This window comes from Podarcis liolepis (assembly GCF_965112155.1).
Source record: "Podarcis liolepis genome assembly, chromosome: 10".
NCBI classification, from domain to species: Eukaryota; Metazoa; Chordata; class Lepidosauria; order Squamata; family Lacertidae; genus Podarcis; species Podarcis liolepis.
Window position 1 is genome coordinate 4,532,167 of NC_139562.1, and position 10,953 is coordinate 4,543,119.

At 48.3% G+C, this 10,953-nt stretch overlaps 2 protein-coding genes across 2 annotated transcripts in view; one reads left to right on the forward strand and one right to left on the reverse strand.

The window, feature by feature from the left end:
• The window catches only part of LOC310688141 (cadherin-related family member 5-like), a gene marked incomplete at its 5' end in the record, with an annotated part of 153,446 nt that overhangs the window by 703 nt on the left and 141,790 nt on the right, over window positions 1-10,953 (reverse strand). The gene's annotated exons all lie outside the window — the stretch shown is intronic.
• Window positions 1,061-6,905, forward strand: LOC310687025 (C-type lectin BfL-2-like). Its single transcript, XM_083461652.1, has 5 exons — window positions 1,061-1,162; window positions 2,015-2,109; window positions 4,245-4,394; window positions 5,192-5,315; window positions 6,635-6,905. The coding sequence occupies exons 1-5, from the start codon at window positions 1,096-1,098 to the stop codon at window positions 6,703-6,705; spliced, it is 507 nt and encodes a 168-aa protein (XP_083317778.1). The 5' UTR covers window positions 1,061-1,095; the 3' UTR covers window positions 6,706-6,905.

Here is a 10,953-nt window from a genome sequence, read left to right on the forward strand (position 1 = left end):
CCGGGAGCAGCGGGGAGAAAGGGGACCAGATAGCGGGCTCCGGAGACTTTCAGAAGGAGGGAGGGCATGAGTCAGGAGTAGTCACGCCCACCTCGGGGAGCGAGGAAACGATCAAGAGGAAAGTGGAGAGTTGGGCGCGCGCGCCAAGTTCAAATGTAACGGAAGCTGGCGCAGTCAGCAGCCCAGAGAGTGAACCGGGTCCCAAAGCCCGCCGCAAGGAGGCGGAAGGGTCAGGGGGGTCCGCGTCAGAAGAGAGTAGGAAAGGAGAGACCCAGGGGGGCAGGAGGACCCAGAGACGGAAGGAAAGGCGCAGGAGGTGGAGCAAGGCTAGGGTATTAAGCTGGTGCGCTAGAGGCGGAGACTCAGACGGGTCTTCGTCGTTCTGACCTAGAAGAAGTAGGGCTGCACGTTGCAGTTTGGAAATGGAATCTGTAATCCAATAAAGACTCTTTGAAACTGAACGCTGGCTGACTTGGTCCTATGTGAGCTGGGACTGGGCGGCAGCCCTGACACATGTGAAGAAGGACTTTCTGTCCTCTGTCCCAAGTCTGCCAACGTTCAGCTTCGTCAGATGTCCTGGATTTCTAAAGGTTATCGGAGAAGCTATAAGAACTTCTTAAGCTTGGGCATGCTTAGTTTGGTCGCCTAACCTGCAAGGACGAAGGGATCCAATTTCCTGTGTTCTTGCTGTGCCCATTTCCTTCCTCGCTCCGGGGGCAGTGCTCAACCATGCAAGCCCTGAAATTAAAAAAACTACCTGAGTTTGGCTGGGGGCTGAGCCACAGTGGTTGTGCCTGACGTCTGCAACCTGGGGAACATTTGCTCATTCACCTGTGTGGCTTCACTTCCCCTAAGAAGGACGGCATTTTGCAGCGGAGAGAGACGTGCAACAGGCAAGTGAAACCCCTTCGCACCCTTTTTGCACCCTCAGGGGAAGCACTTTGAAAGAACAGGTCTCCCCATGGGGAAAAGGGAAACAAAGGTTGCTGGAAGGACAAGTCGGTTTGGATAGACGTTCTGCAAAAGGCGCTCATCTCAGCTTTTGTTCCTCTTGTTCCTTCCTTCCTCTCTCCACCACCGAAGATCCTGATCCTGATGTCTCCGATCTCCTGCTTCCACTGTGTCCTCCTAGGTCTCCTGGCCACCGGCTTCTTCCCGCGAGGTGAGTCCCCCTTTCTAAAGCCCTCAGAATCCAGCCCATGCTACACAAAGCAAACAAATCACAAATTTGAAGAGCTCAGAGGAAACCCCCAGCAGTCATCTAGCCCAAGCCCCCTGAAATACAGGAACCGCAGCTAAATAATCCCTGAGAGAAGGCTATCCAGACATGGGAATCATCAGTCTCCCCAGGATTCGAGTTCCATTTACTGGTCCAGGACTAGCACAGCTTCTCCTGAGATCCCTGCACTGCCCGGGGTTGGGCTAGATGACCTTGGGGGGAGTTCCTTCCAAGGCCACGATTCAGTCATTCCTGACTCATGTGTAATAGAGACATGGAGCTGGGTATTGCCAGCATACTGTAAGCTGCCCCATTCCTCTGGGGGGTGTCCCTTCTGTGGGCACCATTTGGATTGGGAAACTATATATATATATATAGAGGTTTATTTAAACATACCATTTTCAACAGTAATTAAACATATTTTTACATCTTACTCAATATTTTTGACTTCCATCAGTCCTGTCTGAAAACTTTCCAATCTTATCTCTTAGTATACATAACCAATATCTCTGTTCCTTATCTGCTTTGCAGCACTTCATATATTCCTCCTTACAAAACTTCTTGTGGTCCTACTACCGTAATTTGTTGGCTACAATTGCTTTTCAAATAGTTCATCTACTTCTTCCAATCTTCTGTAAATCTCTGGTCCCGCAGGTTTCGAATCCTTCCTGTCCTTTTGTCCAATTCTGCATAGTCCATTTCTTTCGTCTGCCATTCTTCAGTTTGGGAAAACTATTTCCACCCCTCTCGTTCCAGTATTGTGTCCCTGACTATGTTTCTGTGCCCCACATACAGGCACCGAGGCGGTTGAGTGTCCCACCGACTGGCTGCTGCACGGAGCCTACTGCTATGGAGTCTTCAGCACTAAATTATCCTGGAAAGAGGCTGATGTAAGAGGGATGTTATTGTTGCTTGGAAGGCACTGAAACTCATCTCGAGAGATGCTTGCGAGCAGAAAAGGGTCAGGCAGGAGGAGCTGCGTCAAGCAAAGGCCTTTGTTAGAAACACAACGGCCTTATGATGGCCACATGGTGTGTGGTTTGCTCCAAGGCAGCGTCCGCAGCCCTCCCTGCCCTATTTCATCCTTGCAACCAGTGCCGTCTTTCCCATACAGCTTAGTGGTTCGTTGCACCAGGGCGATGGCCTCTCAAGAGCGCCCCAGCGAGTAGTGGAGCTGCATGGCTTTGCCGGTGGCCTCCCCTTTCCCTGAACACCCACCAGCAGCTCCCCATCAAACATACGGCTGGCGGGCATGCAGCTTCCTTTCCAAGCCTCCGTGGGAGGAGAGCGATTTTGGCAGAGGCATGGGAAAAGGTCAACAACTCTGGGAAATGGAGGAGGGGCACCGGAGGGATCTTTGCACCACGGTCATTCAGCCCAGACACTGAGGTCCAGCTCCGAGGGCCTTCTGGCGGTTCCCTCACTGTGAGATTACAGGGAACCAGGCAGAGGGCCTTCTCGGTGGTGGTGCCCACCCTGTGGAATGCCCTCCTATCAGATGTGAAGAAAATAAACAACTACAGTGGTACCTCGGGTTACAGATGGTTCAGGATACAGACTCTGCTAACCCAGAAATATTACGTCAGGTTAAGAACTTTGCTTCAGGGTGAGAACAGAAATCGTGTGGCGGCAGCAGGAGGCCCCATTAGCTAAAGTGGTACCTCAAGTTAAGAACGGTTTCAGGTTAAGTTAGGGCAGGGCAGGGTTGAGACTAGCAGATGACCAGGTGAAATCCACTTGGCGGCTTCCCATTAAACACCGAAGCTCCGTCCCTTCCTCCTAGAACATGGGTTGGTAAACTAAGGGCCATGCGCCGGATCAGGAACATTTGCCTTCTGAATCTGGCCTGTGGATGGTCCGGGAATTGCCACATGGATCGCCAGCGCATGCGTTCTTTCCCTCTCCCTCCCTCCCTCCCTCTCCCATGATGGCGGCGGTGCCTCCTCCTCCCCCCCCGGCTTCTCCCCGCCCTGCCTAGAGGAGGAAGGGGGCTGGGCTTTGTTGGTGCCAGCAGCAGCAGCAGCCCTCAGGCAGCCGCCATTTTAAGCAGCCCCTCTCCGGAGCCCTTTTGTGCGCTGCTCAGCGTCCCTCTGCCACCACCGCCAGCCCCTGCCGCTTGCAAGACACAGGTAAGCAGCCACTGCGGCTCATGGTGCTCTCGCATCATTCCCCCCCCAAAAAAATATATATATAGTCCAGGCCCCCACAGGGTCTGAGCGACAGTGGAGCGGCCCTCTGCTGGAAAAGTTTGCTGACTTCTGTCCTAAAAGGTAAAAGGACCCCTGACCATTAGGTCCGGTTGTGGCTGACTCTGGTGTTATGGTGCTCATCTCGCATTATTGGCCGAGGGAGCTGGCGTACAGCTTCCGGGTCATGTGGCCAGCATGACTGAGCCGCTTATGGCAAACTAGAGTAGCGCACAGAAGCGCCGTTTACCTTCCCATCAAAGTGGTACCTATTTATCTACTTGCACTTTGCGGTGCTTTCGAACTGCTAGGTTGGCAGGAGCAGGGACCGAGCAACGGGAGCTCACCCCGTCACGGGGATTTGAACCGCCGACCTTCTGATCGGAAAGTCCTAGGCTCTGTGGTTTAACCCACAGCGCCACCCCCGTCCCCTTTTCCTTAGGACATCCTTATTTTTGTCGGAGAAATGCTGGAGGGTATGGAGTTATGTGACCCCCCCCCCCCCGAGCCAAAGAGATAAGTAGGTTGGGTATATTTAGCCTGGAAAAGGTCTTAAGCTTTTGTTTTGGCAAAGCTTTTTTTAAGGAAAATCACCCAAAAAATCTACACGGGTTGCCCTAGGCCCTGGTTCCCCCCGACATTTTAAATGATTTTCGGAAATTCTGCCCTGGCGCTATTTCCGGCAGACGGCTCCTGAATATGTGTGGGAAATCTGAGACATATGGCAGACCTACTTAAAAAAAAAGAGCGGCGTGTGCCATTCGTGGCTTCTTCAAGCGTGCAACAGTGAGCTACAAATCCAATAGTAATGAGCCCTGCTTTTTCTCGGACCAATTCAGGAGGACTGCATGGATTACAGCAAGCGAGGACACTTGGCTTCCATCCTCTCCTCGTCTCAGGGTGCGATGATCAGCAGCCACCTCCAGACCATGGAGGTCGAAGAGGATTTTCCGACCGGTATCTGGATTGGATTGCACGATCCCAACAAGGTGAACGTCCAATCCCAGACCTGCAGACCCCTCTCTGCCAAAGCCCCACAGGGTAGAAGGCGTGGGTCGGAGAAGGCAGGAGCAGGGAGGTGCGAGAAAGCCAAAGAGGGGCACCAGGGATAATCATCATCATCAACATAATCATTTATTATTTATTTCCCCAGGTTTCCCCAGCCCCTCTGGGCGGCTTCCAACAAAGTATTAAAATACAGTGGTCTGTTAAACATTAAAAACTTCCCTAAACAGGGCTGCCTTCAGATGTCTTCTAAATAGTTGTTTATTTCCTTGACATCTGACAGGACCGAGTTCCACAGGGCGGGTGTCACTACCGAGAAGGCCCTCTGCCTCTTTTCCAGGCTAAACATACCCAGCTCCTTCAACCGTTCTTCATCAGGCTTAGTTTCCAGGCCCTTGATCATCTTGGTCACCCTCTTCCTCACATCTTCCAGCTTGTCAGCATCCTTCTTAAATTGTGGTGCCCAGAACTGGACACAGTATTCCAGGTGTGGTCTGACCAAGGCAGAATAGAGTAGGACTATGACTTTCCTTGATCTGGACACCAGACTTCTGTGGTTGCAGCCTAGAATAGCATTAGCTTTTTTTGCTGCTGCACTCCGCTGTGGGCTCATGATAAGCTTGTGGTCCACCAAGACCCCCAGATCCTTGCTGTGAGGATTAAAGGGGGATGAGAATTATATAAGCATCCTTCAGCACCTTGGAGGAATGGTGGCATACATATTAAATAATAACAATAATAATAATAACAACAATAATAATATCCGTCATCATCTTTGCAGAAGGGATATTGGAAATGGGCAGATCGTTCGATAATCAACTATCTACCTTGGAGTAAAGCGGAGGTTTTGCCTGAACCTGGTACCCCGACAAAAGGAGGCTGTGTCTACCTGTCTCCCAAAACAGGTGAGGAGGTGCTCAGGCAACCGGGAGTCAAGGATCTCACCCCAGGTCCCACAAGCCCCCTTCACTCCTTTCTCAATCAAAAGTCAAGTGTACCAACTCTGGCCAGTCTCATCATTTTCTGCTGGCAAAGGGGGGAACTCAGCTATGACCCCCGTGGCTCTGTGTGTGAATCAGGCCAAAGTGGGACCAACTAGTCCAGTGTCCAGATTCTCCCAAATTCACCTCCATCCCCACATTTCTACAGCAATTTGCAATGACCTTTTTTTAAAAAAAATCCTCATTAAAATCTGCCAGTGTTTCACTGCACACTTCCCCCAATAAGCACATCATGGGGTGCAAGTTTTGACTAAGGCACACATCCCCCCCCCCCTGCAAGCAACCTCCCCTAATATAATGGACCTATACTTTTCACCAACGCGTTGGCTTTTATGCGTACTTGTGCATTTTTGTAAAATTTTCAGATTGCCAGCTTCAGATTGAATGTGATTTCCGAAGGATAGCTATGTTTTGGAAACACCATTTACCTTCCCACCAAAGTGGTACCTATTTATCTACTTGCACTTTTTGGTGTGCTTTTGAACTGCTAGGTTGGCAGGAGCAGGGACCGAGCAACGGGAGCTCACCCCGTCGCGGGGATTCGAACCGCTGACCTTCCGATCAGCAAGCCCTAGGCTCTGTGGTTTAAGTTTACATATTAGTAATAACATTCAACTTAGACAGTACAAACAACACATCCAATACACACTACACATATTACAACATAAACACGCCACACACACCATTGGCACTAACTTCCGATTGCTTTCATTGTGCTATTTTACGTTTTGTTAACCTATACACATTTCATTATTTTAGTTTCCATTTCTTCCAACTGATTTTATTATATACTTTCTTTATATTTTATGGTTCATTCTATGTCTGCCGGGAGGTTAGCATTATCACAGTAATTTCTAATATATTCTTTTTAAAATTATCCAATCTTTATTAACTTTTTGTACTGAGTTTCTTCTTATTCTCCCTGTCATCTTTGCGAGTTGTAAACATCCAATCATTTTCACTCACCAGTCCGTTTCGGCAGGGATGTTGTCACTTTTCCGGTTCTTGGCTATTAGAATCCTAGTCGCTGTGGTTACGTACATGAAAAGGGGTGTCAGATTTTACATTATTTCAGTGGGCATTATCCCTAAGAGGAAGTTTTTTGGGGGGAATGAAAATTTAAGAATCTTCTTAAGTTCATTTTATATGGCATCCCAAAATCCTCTTATTCTTTTACACTCCCACCACATGTGCATAAATGTACCTTTGCTCATATCTTCCAGATTTTGCAAAATTTCACATTGCACCATGCTCAGAAAAGATGAGGTACATGTGCAAGATGACGTTCGGGTGAAAGCAGCTGTCTGACTGTGTCTGCAAAGGACCCCTGGCAGCAGAAAAGCAGCATGTGGAGAGTCCTTCGACAAGAAAACCGGCAAAGAATGGCCCCTTCCCAACTCCAGCAGACCAGGCCCCTCTCCTTATCATCATGGGGGTTGTGGTGAGGCAAACTGGCTCCTGCTGAACCCAATAAACCATGTTTTGGTCATTCAACCGCTGACTCCTTTCTGTCCTGCAGACAAACTGGGGATGGGGAGACACAGGAGAAGGGGGTTGCGGTGGGGATGGACCGCTCCGGGGCGTCTTCGCTGAGGGGAGTGGCATTCAGCGTGCCACCTTGTTACAGTTTGTGGGTCGTAAATCCTTTGACCCACGGAGTCTGCTGCAACGGCACTGCAATAAATTTGATTTATTGCCACTCCAACAAATTTCAATGGCGCCCACACGCTGCCACTCACACACTGCCACTCTTCTCAGTTGTCGGAGCACACGCAGAGTGCACACACAACGTAGAATGGCTTTGTCTGTGTCAACGTGGCGTCTTTAATAACTCAGCTCGACACCACTGCTTCTAATCTATCACTCTTTATTTAGAAGCTTGTTATTGTTGTTTAGTCGTTTAGTCGTGTCCGACTCTTCGTGACCCCCTGAACCAGAGCACGCCAGGCACTCCTGTCTTCCACTGCCTCCCGCAGTTTGGTCAAACTCATGCTGTTCTCTTCGAGAACACTGTCCCACCATCTCATCCTCTGTCGTCCCCTTCTCCTTGTGCCCTCCATCTTTCCCAACATCAGGGTCTTTTCCAGGGAGTCTTCTCTTCTCATGAGGTGGCCAAAGTCTTGGGAGCCTCAGCTTCAGCACCTGTCCTTCCAGTGAGCACTCAGGGCTGGTTTCCTTCAGAATGGAGAGGTTTGATCTTCTTGCAGTCCATGGGACTCTCAAGAGTCTCCTCCAGCACCATAATTCAAAAGCATCCATTCTTCGGCAATCAGCCTTCTTTATGGTCCAGCTCTCACTTCCATACATCATACTTCCATACATTTAGAAGCTTACAAAAACAGAAAAGAAAGACCTACAGACTCTAGCTGCATATTCGCAGCTTTCTGTCTCTAACAAAATGAAATAACCTTGCTCACATTCTCAGACAGACTGCTCCCAGAGAGAGCTCAGCCCCCACAGAGCACAGATCAAAGGAAAATGCCCAGGTCATGTGGGCAGTGCACCCAGCGAATCAGAACGCTTCCTGGAGTGTTAACTCTTAACTGTCCAGAACCACAACACACCTGCCCATGACTCCCAAGCCCACCGGCCGATGTGCCGGGCGATCTCCAGTCCTTGGAGCAGCTTCAGCGACCCCAGTTTCAGAAGCTAGAGCACGCTCTATTCAGCAGAGTAAACGCTACGCAACAGAAGTGGCAGGGAGACGCTGTGATGAGCATATTTACAAGCAGTTTATTCAGCATACATCAGGACAAAAGGAAAAACATGTCTTCTCCTGTTGTAAATAAAAATATGCCCTTTTCCCTTATGGGGTATCCAAGAGCCCATATAGAGTCCTTACATAGGTTCCCTATTGGTAGGAGAAAATAACAGAGGCCAACCAGAGAATATTGAGAAGCAAAGCAGCTAGTAAGCTTGATCTTTATTGATCTGTTGCAACAGGGTACTCCCCTCACAGGCAGGAGAGGAAGAGGACCCAGAACAATGGCCTGCAAGGCCTTATAAAGACTTTTGAAATTCCCCTTCTCTAGATCAGGACCACCCCCAGAAACATTATGCATACATCACAGAAGGGGTGTAACCTAAGACCACCCCTCAGATACATCCCACCTACATCACAGAAATTTAAATGTTGTTTTTCTCTTCTCCTTGTTTATCTCCTGTCTAGCAGGTTACTTGATTGGATTTTCTGGGGAGCCTGGCCATTCTTTTGTAGTAGTAAAATACTTATTTCCTGGGCCAGGTCACAGGCTCACACCTTATTCAAACACAGATTAAGACAGGATTTGTGAAGGAAGAGACAATGGGGAGGCTTTTCCATTTTTAACCTTGCAGAGAAAGGATTTGGTCAGTTTAGGAATCAAAATGGTTCCAGGTTGGTTTTCCTGTGTTGATCTATGTATGTGCAGTTATGAACATTACCATATATCTAAGACTATAAAATTCCTATCACACTCCCCTTCATGTCCAAGCAAGCAGCTTAAGCAATAGCTACAAACAAAATGGAAGTTCCCAGCAAGCTGTGCTGGAGTGTAAACAGGCATGTGACACACAACAATCATGCCTGTACTTAAGGTGGAATGGAATATCCCAACAATTCGGTGCGCCACCCGCCCATGACTCCCAAGCCTGCCCCAGGGGAAGGGGGGGAGCTGCACTGTTTTGCCGGCGGCATTCCCCCCTCCCCCCTTCATTTTGACAGCTGGGGGAGGCTTGGGAGTCGCAGGCGGGTGGTGCGCTGAACGTCCGCCATCAGCGGCTCGCTCCGCCCCCAGCTGCAGAACACACGCACAGCTCCCTGCACCCGAGCAGTTATCCCGGGCCTGGGAGGGCACCCTCCGTGCCCTGCGCCCCTGTGGAGCGTGCCCGCCCTGGGCATGGTGGGCATGTGCTCTACTGCTGGGAAGACATCCTCAAATTGCTTAGAAATCTCCTCCACGGGCATTTCCTATAAATAATAATAATAATAATAGTGTTGGTGCTGACCTTTAAAGCTCTAAATGGCCTCGGTCCTGTATACCTGAAGGAGCGTCTCCACCTCCATCGTTCAGCCCGGACACTGAGATCCAGCACCGAGGGCCTTCTGGTGGTTCCCTCGCTGTGAGAAGCAAAGCTACAGGGAACCAGAAAGAGGGCCTTCTCAGTAGTGGCACCCGCCCTGTGGAACGCCCTCCCATCAGATGTCAAAGAGATAAATAATTACCTAACATTCAGAAGACATTCAGAAGTTCTTAATATGTAACGCTGTACTGTTTTTAACACTGATTGGGAGCCGCCCAGAGTGGCTGGGGAAACTCAGCCAGATCGGCAGGGTATAAATAAATTATTATTATTATTATTATTATTATTATTATTATTATTATTATTATTATTATTATTAATTGATTTTAATATCACCAGTCAACAGCATAACAAAGCAAATAACATACATAAATGAAAACATTTCGAGACATAAAAAAATTCCTTCCACCTATATTGACTTCCACTCTCCCCATCACGGGTTCCAAGTTTTCTTTATCAATTGCATATTATTTGATATCTACCTTAGGTTTATCCACAATATCCATAATTGCAGGAGCCATTCCAAGTCTGCCAAAGATTTCATACGATTACAATGTTCTATTAAATATAATCTGCATTTATCCCATTCTCTTTTGAACCTTTGATCAAATAGGTTTCTGATTCTCCATGTCATTTTTGCCAATTCTACATAATCCAATAATGTCTCCTGCCATTCCAGTTTCGTGGGTATATTCTCTCTCTTCCACCCTTTGGCTATTAGTGTTCTCGCAGCAGTTGGTTGCATGCATGAAAACCTTTTTCAGATCTCTCAGTATACCCATTACAGTGGTACCTCGGGTTACATACGCTTCAGGTTACAGACGCTTCAGGTTACACACTCCGCTAACCCAGAAATAGTACCTCGGATTAAGAACTTTGCTTCAGGATGAGAACAGAAATCGTGCTCCGGCGGCACAGCAGCAGCAGGAGGCCCCATTAGCTAAAGTGGTACTTCAGGTTAAGAACAGTTTCAGGTTAAGAACGGACCTCCAGAACGAATTAAGTACTTAACTTGAGGTACCATTGTATTTGGAAAAGGGCAAAGAATTTGATTACGGTACATGTCTTGATGTTACATTGTATCGAAGCAATACTGTATTACAGTACGGTGGTACTGTACCTCGGGTTACATAAGCTTCAGGTTACAGACTCCGCTAACCCAGAAATAGTACCTTGGGTTAAGAACTTTGCTTCAGGATGAGAACAGAAATTGCGCGGCGGCAGCGGGAGGCCCCATTAGCTAAAGTGGTGCTTCAGGTTAAGAACAGTTTCAGGTTAAGAATGGACCTCCAGAACGAATTAAGTACTTAATCCGAGGTACCACTGTATACCTAAGAGAAAGGCTTCAGGTCTTTTGACAAAAGCTAAATTTAAACTTTTTTTTAATTCATCGTAAATTATTTCCCAAAATCCCTTTATCTTTTTGCACTTCCACCACATATGACACCTGGCACACTCAGCCTCTTTGCATTTCCAGCAA